The sequence below is a fragment of the Ostrea edulis genome, chromosome 1, assembly GCF_947568905.1.
Source record: "Ostrea edulis chromosome 1, xbOstEdul1.1, whole genome shotgun sequence".
Lineage (NCBI taxonomy): Eukaryota > Metazoa > Mollusca > Bivalvia > Ostreida > Ostreidae > Ostrea > Ostrea edulis.
In genome coordinates this window covers 23,618,954-23,639,253 of record NC_079164.1, presented here as the reverse complement: position 1 = coordinate 23,639,253, position 20,300 = coordinate 23,618,954, and the positions used below count along the sequence as shown (strand labels likewise).

The following is a 20,300-nucleotide window of genomic DNA, read 5'->3' as shown; positions in this document are numbered from 1 at the left end:
ATGTGTTGCTACTGGTAAATCTTTTTTTTTTTTTTGGTTCTGATGGAGGACCGGTGGTTGTTGACCCGTCTGCGAAAGTCTGTTGTTTCTCCTATGTACTGCTTCTGGCAGACATCACAACTGATGAGATAGATGCAGTTATTGGTTTTGCAGGAAAAGTTTCCCAATATTTTATAACTGCGACCCGTGATAGGACTGCTAAAACCCTCAGTGTCTGAGCTATATTTGCATAATTGACATCTGAGGTCTGAACATGTTTTGAAACCTCCATTGGGTAAAGGGTTATCCAGTTTGGTCCTTACTATCATGTCCTTCAGGTTTCTGGGCCGTCTGAAGGATGCCATCGGTGGTTCCTTAAAAACACCAGCCATTCGTTTGTTGGGATGCAGAATGGGCAGGTGTTTTTTCAGAATACCGTTGATGTTCTTGAGGGCGGGATGATACGTAGTGACCAATGGAACCTTGTCATTCTGAGGTTTTTCTTTGTACTGGAGGAGGGACTGTCGGTCCTGTAGTGACATTTCATCTATATCTATATCTACATATATATATATACATATATATATATATATATATATATATATATATATATATATAAGAGCACTAAGTTTCAACAACGCCCGATGCCTTGAAGTGTCCGCCCGATACAAGGTCAAATACAAATTATTATACAAAGCACTATTAAAATGACCAACGACACGAACAACCAGATTGTCAAATTTTCGGGACGACCCGACCCTTCTTTAGGACAAACGAAAAGAATTACATAATGTGACCAATATTAACAAAGAACAATAACAAAACAACAAAAACATATAGATATACATATAAATACACCCAGCACCACAACTACACTAAATCTACAAACGTATTTACACCACAGACTACATGTTTTTTGGTTTTTAGGCTTGCAAATCAATGTTAAGAGCGGAGAGAATTAGGACATGTCCTATTCGTCCAAAGAGCTGATCCACAATGTACGAAGTAGTAATGATAACACTTAATTAATCTGAGAGGTGGATCAGGTGCCTAGGAGGAGGGATCATCCCCTGCCGAAGTAAGGTTGATCGATCCTCATGTGATGTCATAGATTTTTGAAAAATCTTAATAAATTTAACTTTGCACATGATAGAAATATATCTTTCTAAGGAATGCTATTCATTGGATATAATAAAATATCTGGTAAACTAATAATAATGAAAAAGTTTATATTTTCCATAGATAATCAATTATTTATGATTAAAAAAATGTTGTTAAGGTCAATAACTCCTATGCTGGAATTTCCTCTACAGGATGTCTATTATACATTGGTTTCCCTAATATCCACAATTAATCTATACATATTTATGAATTAGCAGTTTTTTAAAACTGTTGGTATTTAAATTTTGTCATTTCAACAAGTTTTTATCTATCTTTATTATTCTGTTTAACGAAAATGTGTGATTTTCTGATGTTGATGTATACTTCTGTTTTTGTATGGCTGACATCTTTAAAAAGGTGGTGACATATACATTTTCTTTGGTTATTAATTGAATTAAACTATACTGAGTGGAAATTAATAAAGTTTTTCCACTTTTAACCATTAATATTGATTAGTCACATGAGGATGGAGCTACCTTTACGACTCATCTTACCGGGCTCACGGCGAGTGTGACTGATCGGCAGGGGATGCTCCCTCCGGCACTTGATCTCACATCTGGTATGTCCAGGGATTCGTGGTTGCCCGTCCTTCATTTATACTTTTATTAGTAAACCTTTTTCGTTTGTCCCGAGGAAGGAACGGGTCGTCCTTATGACTTATCGAATTGTTCGTGTCGTTGGTCATATCGGTCCATTTTTTAATGACTATGTGGATCCGACATTTCTAGGTATCGGGTGTTGGATTTTAGTGCCGTTTTGTATCATTATTTACCCACTGCATCATCTTGATCCGACTGTATACATTTTCCTGTTTGTTTCATAGTTTGTCTGAACCCCCACCCCTCCCCCTTTACACTTCATTTGTTTGTCATTGTTTTCGTGCACGTGTCTTTGTTCTTAATTTTTTCTGTGATTATAGAAGTCACTGTCACGACTTTTTGTAATAATTTATTTACAATTACTGATATGTACAAACACATGGATAAACACAAACATGTTTTTATTTTGGTTGAGAATATGTTTTGTGATGACACAGATTAAAAAGTTGAAAAATGTCCAATAAGTCAGATATCGAATGATCCGGGACTGTTCTAGGAAGTTTTCGCCTTATGACTTTAAAGTTAAAACATCTTACAAAACTACCATTAGACACATTCGCAATACTGAGTTTCTAATTTTGAAATGATGAACGACCGTTCATTTTGTCTTTGGTCAACTATTCGGCATGACGGATTACAGTTGCATTTGTAAAATAATTACCTAATTTTCGATACGGAGAGAGATCATTTATGTTACATAAGGAACATTTAATTTGGAGTTCCAAATGATTTCCTAACAATCAAGTCTTATTTACTGTATATGATATCAATAAATATAACATAACTAATGCACACAGTTATTCAAAAATTGTTCTTTTAAAAAGATATCATATCGTTCATTCAATTCATGTGCGCAAACACTCATTAAAAATCGTTCCTTTAAGCAAAATCATAGTATATTATGATGTTGATTTTATTGATACATTTATTTTTTCATTAAAACAACGAATTTTATTAGTTCGCAGGTTGAGCAGCAAAGAAAAAAAGTTTTCTTTTATGTCCAAATCTAATCTCGGCTGAGATTCGGCTTGGGTGCATAAATATTTGGACTGACGCCTTCACCAGAGATTCGGCTTGGCTGATTATTTGGACTGACGCCTTCACCAGTGAAGGCGTCAGTCCAAATATTCAGACAAGCCGAATCTCAGCCGAGATTAGTCCAAATCATGCATGCAGTTGCGCAAATTAAGTATCATATGAAACATCTGCAGTACTTATGTGCTGAAACTGCACAAATTTTAATAGATAAGATTTTCTATTTCACAAAAGTATTCCACAATAAATATTTACTATGTTGTTAATTATCAGATATGATGTACATTATTCTCTTTAGGATGTAGGTTATGCCTGTGCAAATCTCTAAAGAGAATAGGTGTACAAATATTAGAACCGTCAACATATTTCAAACATTCGTCAAATAAAGACTGCACGGTAAGCAGACAAGTTGTTGATAATGCGCATTATTTATTTGTCTGCTCAGCAGACAGCAGTTTATTACTATTTACATCGGAATCGGAAGCTCGTCGTCAAAATAATCGATAAACTTATGTGTCGTCCTTGAAGAGCTCGCTAAGGGAGAGAATCGCGAAATGTTGACGTGATGGCGTTTCTCATTGAAAATGGAAGAACATGTTTGAAAAGCTTTCTCGGAGGGTCATGCATCGTTTTTGTGCCATGGATATCGTACTTAGGAACTAGGTGGCAGTATATCTATACCGACTTTGGTATATATCTGCTATTGTTATATGCTATTGTGTACAATGGCGCGCTTGTGCTGCTCAGTTACAGGGCAACAGTTGGTGCCGAGGGTAAATTCTTCAAGGTACATGCAGCAAACATATGAATATCATTTATGATTTATGAATTTAAGGAATCTAACTGAACCCCTGATACTTGGGGACTAAAACGTCTCATAGTTAGGAATATATGCATGACTTGGTACCTGCAGATTCCTGCGGGTACACATTTTCTAGTCATTTTTATGCTTTAAAACACTTCTTGAAGCCTAGTAGGTGGATATATAAATAACTAATTAACGTCCTAGAATTTAGAAATATGGATTTTTGCTCTGACACTTTTAGTTTTTTAACTTTGTGCACCTTGTTTTGATAGGTAGCAGTTCGCGGAGGGTTCCTAGGACTGGCATTCGGACTGGGCTGGATCATAAGCAGCTCGCAGACCTCTCTGACTCACTTTGGGTGGTACCTGATGGCTCTCAGCTTCTTCCACTTCTCTGAATATCTGACAACAGCAGCTACAAATCCTTCCTCCCTTACTCTTGACTCGTATCTGCTGGACCACAGTATGGAGTATAAGTTAGCTGCGGTAGCTAGCTGGCTCGAGTTCTTTGTAGAATGGTATATAGCACCAGGTACTGGCAGTATTTCATAGCTTTCATAGTGATGACATACACATCATCCAATTAAAATTTCTTACAAAAACCAAAGGTGAATGCTTGAAGATGTGCCCACATTGAAAATTCTTGTAAAACTGGTTATCAGATGGCAAGACACAGTTTACATTTTGAGATTTTAATCTAGAAATATTGTATGAATTTATTTCACCAGGGCCATCACTCCCCTCAAAGTTAGACTGAATATTGGACCCATTCTCATTGACAAAAAGTCGCCCATTTTCCTAATGTTATGAGTGAATTTCCCAATGCACAATTTTAAATTGAAAATACATCATAAAATGTAAACTATTTGGGTAAACAATTGATAAATAGTCAAGAGCTGAAGAAATATGAATGAAAAAAATGGTTGTTTTGTTATTCATATTTTTAAAAGTTTATTTATTTTCTCAATTGTTCAAAAAACGACGATTTTCCCAATTAAAGGGGACCAGTTCCGATACCAAAAAGTGCTGTGATGGTTCTGTTAGCATGCAGTCAGGGGTCTATGCAGAGCTCTTCATTACAAAGAGGTCTTTTGTAACAATGCACTTTTTTGAAAATTGACATATTTTACATTGAAGGTTTAAAGCAGTATATCTACATAGTTGTCATTGGTGCAGTGCTAGTCCTGTTTGGTGAATCTCTGAGAAAAGCCAGTATGATTACAGCCTCAACAAACTTTAATCATTATGTACAGTATGTAAAGAGACCAGGTCATCAGCTGATAACAAGGGGAGTGTACTCCTGGTGTCGACATCCGTCCTACGTAGGCTGGTTCTACTGGAGTATAGGAACTCAGGTACTTTCATTTCACAAAGTGAAAGTTGTGTTACAAAAAATCATGTAAATGCAAGACAGAGGAAATGGATAACGATAGGTTTATTTAAAAGTACTGTCCACAACAAAAGATTTATTTTAAATGAATTTACATTGTCCTGTAATTATTTGAACGCATATTTGGGTGGTGGTTTCAGGTCTGAATTTTTGTCTTGCATATACTGTTTATTTCATTTAATTGATTTTGTTTAGTCAGTAGCATCGTTTGTCACAAATAGCTTGTAGAGACGTATATACTTGTATGCACAAACTGATTACCATACACATTGACATTGTACTTAAAGAAATAGAATTAAAGAAAAGCCTATTATCATACCAATAAATCTTTAATTCAATTGGATGTGTACTGTACTGTAGGATTTTTAAGAAGTCAAAATGTACATTTTGTATTTTCTGCAGTTGATGTTATGCAACCCTTTTTGCCTGATAGCCTACTCGATTGTATCATGGAGATTTTTCCGAGAGAGGATTTACGAAGAGGAGATTTATCTTCTGAACTTTTTTGGTGAAGATTATTTAGATTACCAGAAGACTGTGAGAACTGGATTACCCTTTATAGAGGGGTACACAGGTTACTCGGCTATATAATCTATGGTCTATAGTGTAAAATTGACTAGGACATGCTGTATTTACGCCATTTTAAAAATGCACTAGAATTTTAGAATATCTTTAATTAGGCCTGACACACTGCATTTTTTTCTCTCAGTCAGTAATGTGCCCCATTTCTAGAATGTTATAGTTTTGTTATTTTTAAAAATGTCTGAAAGATTATAGATATATGTATGTTTTCATGGTTGGGAGATTTGAATGTTGTTGAATAATCTTACCACTGTGACTGTGTGTTGGAAACTTTTATCAAGTTTTCAAATCCCCCCCCCCCAAAAAACAAAACATGCACCTATGTCATACTTTTACAGAGCTCCAGATAAGGTACGTATCAGCGTAAATACTCATTAAATTTTACCAAATACGCATTAAAGTTTAAAAGCAGGCGTACAATTACGCATTCGCGAATGTAAATACGCTTTACACTCGTAAAGTAATGCGTAGAGGTAACTCAATACACAACTGTATAAGCCTAATTGTTATACTTCTTTCTTAAATAAACAGGTAGGGTGCGATCGAAAGCACATAAAAACTTATATTATTAATCGTAAACGATTGATTAATGGCACAGAAAATGGTACCGGACAAACGATATATATTTCTTCTGTTAAACTTTCTAAGTTTTTACTGAAATGTCGCTCCTGCAGCATTGTCTCGCTAACTATTTGCAAGAATGGGAGTCACGCATTTATTTACCGACTTCCGTCACACATGCAATCGTTTTACACAGATGGAATAAAACCAATTCTTGGTTAACGGTACAAGGTGAGGGGAATCCGACAGTAATTTGCAGTGAAAACAAAGTGCAAAAATATATATGGGCAGTATTAGGTTCGTCTGAATTTTAAAATTTGCTGTAGAAAGTCACAAAAACTTTAGACTTTGAAACTGATATTGTTTGGTTTAAAATGCTTTTAGTTTCTCGGTTATAACAGTTTAATTTATAAAGTCTTCATTGTCATTTAGATTTTGAAATTTATTGTTGAGGTATTAAATTTTAATGTACCAGACACTCAGTCATATAATATCTGATTATATTTAGACTAAGTGATGAAATTCTGTATTAGTGGCAAACAGCAAAGATAATCAGTAAATTAACAAAATACTCTTTTGACTTTTTCTGAAAAGCAAGATACTCATTGATCTGAAAATCAGGGGGTAAATACTCTTTGTGGTAAAAAATTATCTGGAGCTCTGCTTTTATTTAGGTTACATCATTTCTTTATGATGCAAATAACATGTCAGATAGATGCATTGCAAAAAAATATTTCTGGTTAATGTATCAGGCCTTCTTAAAAGTTATATTTTATCAAAGTACAGGAAAATAAAATGCTGCACAATTGAATTATTTTTATGATAGAATGAAAGATACTACATCTTATTTATTAAAAATTCTATTTTTGTAAATGTTGGTGTGCTTTTTTTATTGCTGGAATTGTTAGATCACCTGATCCAAAGGGTCTAGGGAGCTTTAATTTGATCAACCTTTGTTGGGCATATTTATGTGTCATAACTTGAGATTAATAGAATCCTTCAATAGTACGAGTGTGGGATAGGGAAATTCCATTGAGGGGACAAAATTCACAGTCTAGAATGAGGCTTTGCCAAGTCCTAGACAGCGAATCTTGTTCCACACACGAGTAAATAATGAAGGATTTTATCCACAGTATAGTAGCTTTGAGAAAATTCAAAATTACCAAAATCGTCATTTGGATTTCTATGTAAAAACTAATTACCGATGGACAGACAGAGAGACCATACCCAAAAATGGTTTACATTCTATGTGTAAACTAAAAACAATAGGCCCATGGGCTAAATTGCTCACCTGAGGAGTAGTTCCTAACAATAAACAAGCTTGAGCAAAACTATCATTATAAAATCAGCTTGAATCAGAAAAAACTTTTCAAAGGTAATGACTAAAAATTCATTGATTATCAGACTTAACTATTAGCTTACCTGAGTTGAAGGTTCAAGTGAGCTTTTCTGATCCAAATTTGTCCATTGTTGGTGTAAACTCTTCTCATTTTCATCTTCTCTAGAACCACTGGGCCAATTTCAACCAAACTTGGCACAAAGCATCCTTGGGTGAAGGGGATTCAAGATTGTTCAAATGAAAGGCCATGCCCATTTCAAAGGGGAGATAATGACAAAAATAGTGTGGGGTCATTTAAAAATCTCAAGAACCTCTGGGCCAGAAGAGCTGAAATTTACATGACGGCTTCCTGACAGTGGAAATTCAAGTTTGTAAAAATCATGACCCCGGGGGTTAGATGGGGCCAAAATAGAGAATCAAAGTTATACATGTGAATCTTTCAATAATCATCTTCTCAAGAACCACTGGGCTAGAAGAGTGGAGATTTACCTGAAAGCTTCCAGATAAAAAGTAGATTCAAATTTGCTCAGATCATGGCCCCCGGGAGTAGGGTGGGGTCATATAAGGGGATCAAAGTTTTACAAGCTGATATATAGAAAAATCTCCAGAACCACTGGGCCAATTTCAAATAAATCATCCTTGAGTGAAGGGGATTCAAGTTTGTCAAAATGAAGGGCTATGCGTCCTTTAAAGGGGAGATTATCACAAAAATGCTAAATTAGGGTTGGGCCATTTAAAAATCTTCTCAACCACTGGGCATGAAGAGCTGAAATTTACATGAAAGCTTCCTGACATAGTGGAGATTGAAATTTGTTATGCCCCCTTCAAAGAAGAGGGGCATATTGCTTTGCATCTGTTGGTCGGTAGACCACGTCTGCTCAAAATCTTGATAATCATTCACTTGATCGTAATGATATTTCATATGTGGGTTTGTTATGAGTAGAAGAGGACCCCTATCGATTAAAAGGTCAAGGGTTGATCACCTCTGGACATAGGAAGACACTGTCCATTCAATATCTTGAGAACCTTTTCAAGGCCTTTGCTTGACAGACATCAAACTTGGTACACTGGTACATCCTAAGGAGTAGATGACCCCTATTGATTTTGAAGTCACATGGTCAAGGGTCAAACTGGACATAGGCATATACTGTCTGCTTAGTATCTTAAGAACCTTTTACTTGACATGCATTAAACTTTGTACACCGATACATCTCAAGTAGTAGATGACCCATAGGTAAAAGTCAAGCGCACTGGACATCAAAGTAGCAATATGGTTTCCGGGCTCTAAAGCGTTATCCTTTCCACCTACGGTCACCATATCATACATATGGACTACCCAATGGACGAAGATGTTCCCTATATATTTTGGGGTCAAAAGGTCAAGCGTACTCCTAGAGAAGAGACTACCCAAGGTTTTGTCATGCCCTTTCTTTTTTACACTCATTAAAGAGGTAATTTATACCTATTAACAACACCCTTTGGGTGATTGGGGCAAGCGGGGGGTATTCTTAGTGAGCATTGCTCACAGTACCTCTTGTTTGCAAAATCATTGGGGCGGCGACCACTGCCCCTTTGCTGACATTATTAAATACTAGTTAACATTAGAAAGGTCTAATTTGTCAAGTCTTCAAAGATCAAAATTCTTTGCAATAGTTCAAAAGTTACCAGATGCAGTTTCAGTCGCCCAGTGGTTAAGGTGCCGAATTTCTAAACAGGTGGTCCGGGTTTGATCCCTGGTGGCCGTATCAATTCAAAACGTGTTGTAAATGGGTAGCAAAAGTTCCTTTGCCAAACACCCAATATTAGAAGTGGGTAAGCATTGGTACGATGAAGAAACCATGCTCCTATAACTTTTAGCACCATTTTAAAAATATTAATGTCTATCAAGGCTTCATATTACATCACTCATGACAGTTTATTTGTGATGTCACACATCATACCATTTGCCATTTTATTACATCAGTCATCACAACAGATGCACAAATGTTTGCTTATACTGAAAAGGATGAAGATATTAAGGTTTGTTAAAATTACAGGTTAAATTCTTTAAAATTTACTGAATAGAGTGGGCTGGAATATTTTTTACTGTTGTAGTGAGGATACTAAAAGTCTAAGTCATCAGGCTCATAGTGGGAAAGAAATCAAACACATGACCAAGGGAATAAAATTTCTTAACATTTTGTTTATAGTGCGGCCCTGATCATAAATTAGCACACTTGCTAATATGCAAAAGATGAGTACATATGAATTTTCCTAAAATAACGAAGTACACAAACAGCAGTGTACATCAACACAAACATTTGTTTATCAAAATAGTTTATTATAACTACATTGTATATCAACTGTTAAACATGAGGACCAGCCTCAGAAAGTGAAAGTATACATGGTATTAAACAATATTGCGAAAAAATTGATCCAAATGGATATGCATAAATAATTAAAATATTCATATTAATAAAATATGCAGAAAATAATCAAAGATTCAGAGAAAACAATCTATTCATAATTGACATGAAATATTGGGAAAATATGAGATACAGAAATGAAGAAGCATGTGTTTACAGTATGTCAGATTACACAAGTGTTGGATTATACAGGTGTAAGATTGGCCAGTGAATACTGTACATATAGGATATATATAGGAGTAAACATACAAGGGAATAAATCACAAACAGTATTGATATTATCACAGATTGCAAGTTCAAACTAAGAATAAGAAAGAATTATTAGCAACATGAAGTATAAATAATTACTGTTTTGTATAATTACTAACAAAAAGTAAAATAACAATGAAAATCATTTCTGGACGGAAATTGAATTCAAAGCAATACATTTAAAATACATAGAGTGTACCAGCAAACACTATGTCAACAGGAAATTTGATTGCTGTCATTTAAACACATTTTAGTTGAGTCCTTTCTTGATGTCATCAGATGACCCCCCAGATGACCCCTGATCTGATCGCAAGGAGGCACGAGATCCAAATGAGTCCCTGGCTCCCATCTTGTTTAATTTCTCCAGTGTGCTGAGAGATGGAAGAGCTGGGACAGGAGTATGGAAATCCTTGGAATGAATCACCTGTAGACCTGTAGTGTTACAAAATACTTCATAGCATGACTCCAGAATCAATAAGCATACTGATCATGTGAAAAGACTGTGCAGCAATATTATTGTAAAACACAGTCAGCGAGTAAGCTTACTGTTCCTGTACAAACAGTAAAACACACTTATAGCTAAGTGCTGGGGACGAACAATTTCGATTCGTTATAAACAGAATTAGTTATATACAATGTATTCTGATTTCATGTTTTAAAACTACAGGGAATAAAAATTACAATGTACTTCACTGTAAGCATGAATTCATTATAAATTTGTTTACTGCAACCATGTTTTACTGTATTCATAAACAAAGACAATGAGTGAATATTTATGACAGTGAGTGAATATTCATGAGAATGAAGTGTGCTTCTGAATGTTGGGAATAGTTTTCCCACTTTAACAAGAATTCTACCAGCCCCAAACCCACAGGTCATGATAGAGGTGAAGAATTGTTATAGATCTCGCACAATGGTAAGAAAATGGAGTCCTAGACAAAGTACAAGAATTAAAGAAGCCTAATTCGGTCAACTACAAAACTAAGCCTTACAACTTTTATTTGAATAAGCCAACCATGACAAAAGTGAAACATAATCTGTATCTACTCATTAGATAAGCACATATAAAATTTCAGTTTCCTAAGTTAAAGCAATGTTGTGGAGAAAAGTCCAGAAAACTATATTCGACAAAAAATAGGTCCCAGTCAACTGTGATGAAACGTAAGCTTGATCTGTGAACATACATTAACAAATCACATACCAAATCTCAGCTTCCTAAATCAAAGCATGGTGATAAAAGTCCAGAAAGTTGTGAAGGAAGGAAAAGTGGATGAACAGATGGGGAGAAAATTAGCAGTCCTCTTTGACAAAGCCAGTAGGGGTTTGATAAATGTTGGGTGTACAGGCAAATGGGTACAACTATTGAAGTATGGTAACAATTTGATAAATGAAATCTCCATAATACTAGTATTAAATGATGTTTTGAACAAACTAATTTAATCTATTGGCATATTCTGAAAAATAAGGGAGATATCCAATATCACGGAGGTCATAAAACTTTTACTGTACTCATTCTCAAACTTAGTCAAGTTTGTTTTGAGTACAACTCTGAGCAAGCTCCAAGCATAATAAAAAAATCTTGATCATATACTCCAATTGAGTATGAGAATGATTTTATAAAAGTTTTACAACCCTCACTTTTCGAGTATGAGTACGATTTAGAGCACAGAGTTTGAGTATGAATTAACGTGCTCAAAAAGTTTTATAACCTCCAGGTCTGGGAGTCTAAATCTTGAATGCATTTAATTCATCTTTGTCCATTATAAAGCAACGGGTAACTTTTGTTGTGTAGCCAGTAGAGACCTGATATTTGGACACAAATATAAGCAGTTTTTTGGGGGGTATTTAAGTATAATGAAGGTCAAGGTCATATCTTTAGGTTGCAGGTCAAATATCATGACATAATTTGCCGAATGTGCCATTTTTTCTTAATGAAATTTTCTAAAAGTCCAAAATATCCAAAATCCTAGGTTGAATTTTTTAAATTTTAAAACATATCAATATCTGTATCATTTTGTTTATTATGTTAATTCTTTTCAAAATTTGAATCATACATTTCTTTTAAGATACGTTGTATCTTAATATGAAGCAATTTTACGTTTAAGATTTGCAATTGACAATCCATGCATGTTATATTGTACATAAATACACATGTATATCAATTACAAATTATTTTGTCAAGATTTAGTAATAAATAGGACAGCTTTATAAAAGTATTATAAATTTTTGTAAAAGTAAAATCTCTATACATAATTTTTTACATAGGGCACATTCTCATCACAAAAGTTTAATTTCAAATTCTTCTGACTGGGGTCTGATACCCTATATTTGAAACTATTAAAGTGGAGAAAAAATTATAGAATAGATTTCTTTTATAACATGCACAATAAGAGGTTTTAATTGCTCCTTAGAACAAAATATTACAGTTCCAAAAAAACTGAACTTGAAAATTTTTATGTATCCTTTTGGTACAACCTTAAGTTAAATATGTATCATATAATCAGAATTTGTTGCTAGGATTTAATTTTGGCATTATTTATAGCGAGAGTGATGAGATCCCTAAAATTGAATATCGTTAACATTTCATTCCATATGGGAGGTTAACAGTTATCTTTCCTGGATTATAAAGTCACTAAAATTAGCTTATGCTTGATATATTAGAGATCTATATGTACCCATTATTATGGAAAAATTGCTAAATTTGTGTCTTGCTAAAAATTCCACTTATACAGTAATATGTGTACAATCAAATTAAATAATTTCTATTTTAAGGAGGTACTCTACATTGTCATAATGGCTGACTTCCTTTCAAAACATGGATGAAAATATAAGTATCGGCAATATTTGCCTATTTATTTCAGAAATCATCGCCTAGCTGAGTAGCTCAGTAGGTTAGCATGTCGACTACTGAACTGTAGATCGCGGGTTCAAGTCCAGGAGGGGTTTTAAATTTTTTTCCAGATTGCTCTCTACTAAATCTGCATTTCTTGACTAAAGTGAATTTGAAAGTTTTCAATTTCATAATATTGTTGTACATATCCTCCACTTTTCATCCATATCAAATTTCTCTGGTGTAGCATACCTCCTTTAAGTCAATCCACGTGAGATAATTAAACATTAATTCTGAAAAGCCTTTTGTCAGTCTGTCTACCTGACTGTGTACACTGTACCTTGATCTGCCATATCCCATGCCTCTCGATCTGCTGAGTTATCCATGATATACTCCAAAACTCGGTCCAACTTCAGGCGACGAGCTCGAACACTGGAAAATCAACGTTTTACAGGTAAAAACATGTATTCAGACAAGCTCCTATATATACATGTATGTGGAAATTCTTTAAACCTATGCTAGCTGGTAAACAGCAGAAGAATATTTAAATAAATATTTCAAATTTTCTTTTAAGGTAGTTCCACCATCATGTGACTAATCAATGTTGATGGTTAAAAGTGGAAAAAATGTATTACTTTCCACTCAGTATAGTTTAATTTGATTAATAACCAACGAAAATGTGTATGTCACTATGTTCCCACCTTTTTACGTGAGACATGCAATAACAGAAGTATAGGTCAACACCAGAAAATCACACATTTTAGTAAAACAGAATCAAAAAACTTGTTAAAATGACAAATTTTTAATGTCAACAGTATAGAAAAACTCCTTATTTATGAACATGTATTTGTGAATATTAGGGAAAACATTGTATAATGGAAATACCAACATTGGAGTTATTGCCCCTGACAACATTTCTTTTATTATAAATAATTGATTATCTATGGATTGATTAATTGATGTTTTCCGCCACATTCAACAATTTTTCAGTTATATGGTGGAGCCCAGTTTTTATTGGTGGAAGAGAGAACCCAGATACAATGTAGCTGGGAAGAGACCACCGACCTTTTGAAAGTAAACTGGGAAACTTTCTCACTTACCGGCGCGAGCGGGATTCGAACCCGCCCTGACAGAGGTTAGAGGCCGTGTGATTTTGAGCACGATGCTATAAACTTTTCGCTATCAATAGTTTACCAGATTTTTCATTTTGTCCAGTGAATAAAATTCCTCTGAAAGATATATTTCTATCTTGCACAAAGTTTAATTTGATAAAGATTTTTGCACAAACCTATGACATCACACGAGGATTGATCTACCTTAAAAGTGAAAATATTTGAAACTTACCGAAGATCTGTGGGTTCCAGCATGCAGAAGATGATCTTAGCCACCACCTTCTGTAACATGGGATCTTTGGTTCTGGCAAACATGCTGAGAGACTCTTTCAACATGGTGTGATCCATGAGCAGCTCACACGTCTATAAATGTATTAAACAGAGTAGATATATGGAGACGACCATTTGAATGTTAGATAGTGTAATGTCACCACAAATATTTTGTCATGAAGTGTAGGTATTCGCAAATAATTTTCATGAAGTGTATGTAATCACAAATATTTAGGCCTGCTGTGTAATGTAACCACATATATGTAGCCATGTTATGTAATGTAACCACAAATATTTAGGCTTGCAGTGTAATGTAACCACAAATATTTAGGCTTGCTGCGTAATGTAACCACAAATATTTAGGCTAGCAGTGTGATACAAGTATGGAAACACTGTAACTAAGATTTGACTTACAGGTCTATTTTCTGCATAGTACAGAAGAATTTTCCCAGCCAAGAGGAACAATTTTTCATCCATGGTGTTCATAGGAAGCTCCAGCAGAACCTCAAGTAGATTTTCCTTAAAATTGTAAACAAAATTAAATTTTCTTAGTAGTATTGATAACCTCCACTTTGTATGTAAATTATTGTATGTTCATGGCTTGTTTGACATCAGTCAGCTTACCTGTGCACAGATCATGTCTGAACTTTCAATGGCCAGAAGCTCCAGAGTTTGTAAAGCATATCTCTGGGTCTCTACATCATTGCTTCTGCACAGCTGGATCAAAGCCTGAGCTGTAAAGAACAATGAATAGCATGCACATGTACCTCAATGTTGAGGACATAGGATAACCAAAAACATTTATTATATTAAAATTTTGTAAAACTATTTGATATTGTTAAAAACCCATATCTATTATAAAATGTTTGTATGAAACCACCTTTATTTTTAGCATTATTCATAAATCTTTACTTTAAAATTCAATGGAAAAACATTACCCCAAATTTGAAATCCTTAATTTAAAAACTATCTTTTTATTGGTGCATTTCATGTGCATGTATTAATGGCCGATGATAGAAAATCCTACATAAACACAACAAAACCCTACTTCATTTGATGCGTCCAAAATCTTGCGTATCTTATGACCTTGAATGTCATGCACAAGATAAGGTATTGAAGGCAATTCTATTTAATAACAAAACTTAATCTTTTCTCTTATATTTCTTTTGAAATTGAGATTGCTTTCATTATAGACAATGAATACATGTTTGTTGCAAACTAGTTCAATCAGGTTTTCTAGTACCACCTGTCTAGGTAATCATTACCAAATCTGGAGCGTCATCAAGGTCAAAGGGTGCATTGGCTGTTCCATTTAACACAATGAATGGGTCAACCATATGATATTTTAGTACTTAAATCTAGTTTATATTTAAAATAAATACATAAAAATATGAATATAAACAATTAAATGTCTTTCTTTGTTTCATCCGTTTTTTACGCGGGTTATAAATTTTTCAGCAATGCTTGCTACCTTCATCACCCGATGAAACAACAAAGAAAGCATTTTATTGTTTAAATATCATCATATATGAACTACTGTATGTGTGCTTAGTTTAGCGTATTTGGAATATGGCACCGTCAGAGATGATTGGCTATTTGGTGTAATCATGATTTAGCGCTTCTAAGTATGATAATGGACCAATAGAGAATTTCATATCTTAGTGCAACAGTGAGTGAGTATGAATTTGCACACTTGCTTCACCACCAAAATCGCACTAAAATAATTACACATACATTATTTTGATTAAGTATAGCAAAGTGTCCTTATATTCTATCACATATACTATTTCCAGTTAATGTGATAAAGTTCACAATTTTCCCACCTGGAATATTCCTGGAGGTAATCTGAACTCGGATGTCCCTGTTGAATGCCAGATCCAGAAATATGCTGGCAATGGTTCTTTGGCAAATTATGGTTCCCTGGTGGGCAGCATGAGCTAAATCATCAAGTCTGAAGGAAGAAAATTGAAGATCTCTGTAGAGTTCATTTCATCTTCTTGAATTTCTATCTGCATCATTTATTTCAGGAGTAGAAAGATCATTGATAGGAAAAGTTTACATTGTACATGTAGCAGTATAACTCATTGTTGTGGGTTCTACCAGAATTGTGGGGAAATGCATTCCAAAAATGGCCTTAAGACATCAATCCAAAGATGTAGGAAAAGTGGGGATTACAAGCAGTACTATAACCATAGAGAAATAAAAGCAGTGAGTAAAGAATTCAAGAAATATATCAGGGAGATTAATTTACACAGTTAAGCTTATGTTTTATGTGTCCTTACAAAATGATTTCTCCTATCTCAGAATTTAACAACTGACTAATTCAGTTTATATCGAGGAATGTAGTTGTAGGACTTGTCCTAACTGTGTACTCATGTTCCAACAAAGCCTACTTTTAATGGAAACATGTTTCACTAATTTGGTATTTTCGAGGCATGTATTCCCGGAATATCACAAATAAGAGCAAGTTTGGGACACTACATAAAAATGTTATTTCATTCTGTGAATCAAACTGCTCCTACCCATGGTCCATGACTACAGCACTCTTATGTTCGTCCGACTCTGACACTATTCCATAGATGGCGCTAGCAGCTTCCTGCATGATTCGTGAATTCTCAGAGTGAAGTAGGGCAGTCAAAGCTTTCACTCCTCCCATCTCCACAAAGTTGTCCTAAAACAGTCCACAAGTGTTAACATAACAAGTGATATTCGTATATACCTGTATGTATACATTCTAAAAGACTGTTTATCAAGAATGACCCAATCAAATTTAAGAGCATACAAAAGGTTCTGGTATTACCTGAATGGAAGGGATGGTAATGAGTTCTTCTAAGGCTTCCACAGCATGTTCCTGTGTTCCCTCATCTGTACTCATTGCCAGAGCCAGAAGAACTTCCAACCTACATACACAGTAGATATACTAGAAATGATGCATGATGGGTTAAATGTAACAGGATGTTAGTATTCAGTTTACTTATACTAGAAATGATGCATGATGGGTTAAATGTAATAGGATGTTAGTATTCAGTTTACTTGAATTCAAATTTTGAGATATCAAAATGTCTCTTTTAATCCTACAGTAACCCACCCTCCTTCAGCGACAATCCTAAACTTGTTGTCATCACCAGATGCTGCCATGGCGGCCAGCTCATAGGCTGCTGTTCTCTTGTCCTTTAATCTGAAATTACAGGGTGAACATTAATTACAATTTATGGCAATACATTGAATGTGATATATGTAGTTCTGTTCATTACTTAATAGATAACTGGTGGCTCAGTGGTTGGAGCATTTGCTTCTTGACTGGGAGGACATTGGTTTGAACTCTTTGTACCAGGGCTGAAACTTAACTAAAATTTCCAGGAGCCATGTGGGCCCCTGAAATGTTTATTCTGGGAGCCCACAACAAAACATGCTAGCCCACATCTGATGAAATATAATGCAAGAAATCCATGAGACATGTGAATGGATCATATATTTTGTGTGCTTTTATTTCCTTATACTGTTTGAATGCTCAGTAATATTTAGAGAGGTTGAAAATAGGTTTCCATACTTTTTTTTTAAATTTCTGACATGTAATTAATATATCTTTATTTGAGCTCTTTGTACCTTGGATGTGTCAACTATAAAATATAAAAATATGCAGTGACTGCTACTTTGCTTAATTCTCAGCATTTAGAAGTGAGAGACACATCACAGGTCTAAATTTCACGGTCTTTCGAATGAGACCTTTCAAGTTTGAGGTTCCGTGTCGCAACAGGCATTAGCATGATAAAGAACCCTCACTGAGCATGACCCCTGAGACCTCATGAATATATCTAAATTTGTGGCACTTAAATCTATACTCAATAATGTCTCAATATTAATAAAAATCCTCAAAGGGAAATAAAACAAACAAACAACAGATTAAGATTTGTCCCACACTGACCTGCCATTTCGAGCTGCTTTCATTACAATTTCGATGTCCCTCTCCTGAACCAGAAAATGTTCAATATAATCTCCAATCTGTGAAAATAATAGTGAAATACAATGGTAAAATACTGAATTATAGACATACGAAAGCTGAAGATAAGTTGTCTGGCCGATAAATAATACTGATCATCTGTCAAGCTGTACCTCCAATCTGAAGCTAACAAACATGGCTCCCACAACAATGGCTGAAAGAAGCAGAAGAAGAGACTGCAGGGCAAAAAATATTGCTGTGAAGACATTCTTGTGAGAGCATTCTCCTACAAACTCCCAGTCTTTACAACCATGATTCTAAAAATATAACGAAATAATAAACATTTATAAAGACCTAGGCTGTTTTCTGCTCATACTTTTTCATCTACATGCCTTAATTTTACTAATAGTTCAAGTATGCAGTGATAAAAAAAATCTCCCAAGATTTACTATGGTGTGCAGGTGTCAAAATATTTCTGGGTACACTATAGTGTATATGTGCATGCATTCAAAATTTCTTGTATGTTTTACATTTACAAAATTCAATATTTTTGTAATCTTCGTTTTACATAGAGGACAATCAAAATATCTTTATGTTTTATTATAGTAAAAGTCAATACAGTAAAACATGGCTATAGCGAACCTCCAAGGCCAGCAAAGACAGTTCGTTATAACCAAACTTTACTTTATATCTATAACTTTACATATATTGGATTTTACACATTTAACATTTTTATCAGTCAACTGCAACTTTCAAAATATCCACAAAAAAAATTATGGTATTTTCCTCTCATAATAAATATTTCTTCACAATATGCATGAATTCACTATAAGCATATACGTTATAAGTGTGTACTATCAGTCCACAGAAACTTACCACAACTGTCATCCATGAAACAGCAGACATGTAGATAGCAGCACCCAGAGTTCCAAGGGCCGCCACAAAGTACGCAATGCAGAAAATGAATCTCCTATTCCATCAATATATTCACCATTAGTTTGGTTAAGAACAGTTACTATTGTTACATTTGTATCAAGTTTTTTTTTTTTAAATTCTTGCACATTATGTGCACCTACCTAATAACATTTTGTTATCGACCTTGAACAACATTTCCACTATGAATAACATAATTCAGGTTGTGATTAACATTTATGATATATATCACAATTATGGATTTTACACATTTAATATTTTTATCAGTTCACTGCAACAGATTTTACATATGATTAAACATTTTTATCAGTTAACTGCAACTTACAAATGTGTGTTATTCCCTACATATCCCCCTACTCTGGTGTACTGTGGCCGGAACAAAACAGCGGAAATAAACACCGGTAAAGTCCATAAAAAGGAGTAGAAGTAGTTGGTCATTAGAGTCAGACATGTTGTCAGGAAATGCATGTACAACAAACCCTGAAATAATAATGTTACACAGTGCTTAAGCATATGTAACTGAAATACCATGCTACCCCCACGCATACAGATAAGTGGAAATGAACAACATGGAATATAGTAATATACCATCACAAATTGCTGAATATTCATTAAAACAGTTTTTAAAACATTGCAAATAAATGAATTATGCCATATTACATTCTCTGCATTGATGAATAGTTAACAATTCTTTAGCTAGCTAGCATTTCATGATAGAAAACATGGTCATTGAAAATTTAGTTGCATACATTGAAATCCCTCAGTAGCTTCTCTCTCAGGGTGAATGCTTTAATCTCCTTGTACAGTGGAGCTTTGACGTCATTCATGTCATTGGCATTCAGGTCCAAGTTGACTGTTGAAGATCCTGCCAATGACTGCAAGTCTGACATAGACTGAAACAGCAGCATAACATAGTGTTAGTGTCTAGCTTAATTTGTAAGCCTGATTATTTTCATTGTACATAAATTTTCAACAATTTTTTAACTGACCATTCTATTGAACATGTTAGATTCAACAAAACATTTTTGTAAATATTACATTTTTACAAAATAGTTATAAAGTGTTTTAGCTATAAAGAAATGATTTTAAAAAATCTCAATTTACTAGAAAT

General features: G+C 34.4%; 2 protein-coding genes across 3 annotated transcripts in view; one reads left to right on the top strand and one right to left on the bottom strand.

Moving 5' to 3' along the window:
* Window positions 1–3,289: 3,289 nt before the first annotated feature.
* LOC125663733 (protein-S-isoprenylcysteine O-methyltransferase-like) lies at window positions 3,290–6,984 on the top strand. The gene is made up of 4 exons (XM_048896067.2): window positions 3,290–3,561; window positions 3,852–4,110; window positions 4,716–4,933; window positions 5,371–6,984. Exons 1-4 carry the CDS (start codon window positions 3,340–3,342, stop codon window positions 5,557–5,559), a joined length of 888 nt encoding a protein of 295 aa, XP_048752024.2. The 5' UTR covers window positions 3,290–3,339; the 3' UTR covers window positions 5,560–6,984.
* A 2,765-nt stretch (window positions 6,985–9,749) lies between these two features.
* Window positions 9,750–20,300, bottom strand: part of LOC125663732 (uncharacterized) — a 102,305-nt gene continuing 91,754 nt past the window's right edge. For both annotated transcript variants that reach the window (XM_056153080.1, XM_048896066.2), the window contains exons 3-16: window positions 19,939–20,082; window positions 19,515–19,669; window positions 19,133–19,226; window positions 18,430–18,573; window positions 18,242–18,318; window positions 17,405–17,494; window positions 17,117–17,216; window positions 16,839–16,987; window positions 16,140–16,267; window positions 14,941–15,050; window positions 14,731–14,835; window positions 14,279–14,409; window positions 13,275–13,366; window positions 9,750–10,536 (exon numbers count right to left, since the gene is read on the bottom strand). In XM_056153080.1, the coding sequence (XP_056009055.1) occupies window positions 10,355–10,536; window positions 13,275–13,366; window positions 14,279–14,409; window positions 14,731–14,835; window positions 14,941–15,050; window positions 16,140–16,267; window positions 16,839–16,987; window positions 17,117–17,216; window positions 17,405–17,494; window positions 18,242–18,318; window positions 18,430–18,573; window positions 19,133–19,226; window positions 19,515–19,669; window positions 19,939–20,082 (1,701 nt within the window). In that variant the 3' untranslated portion in view covers window positions 9,750–10,354. The remainder of the gene's footprint in view (window positions 10,537–13,274; window positions 13,367–14,278; window positions 14,410–14,730; window positions 14,836–14,940; window positions 15,051–16,139; window positions 16,268–16,838; window positions 16,988–17,116; window positions 17,217–17,404; window positions 17,495–18,241; window positions 18,319–18,429; window positions 18,574–19,132; window positions 19,227–19,514; window positions 19,670–19,938; window positions 20,083–20,300) is intronic.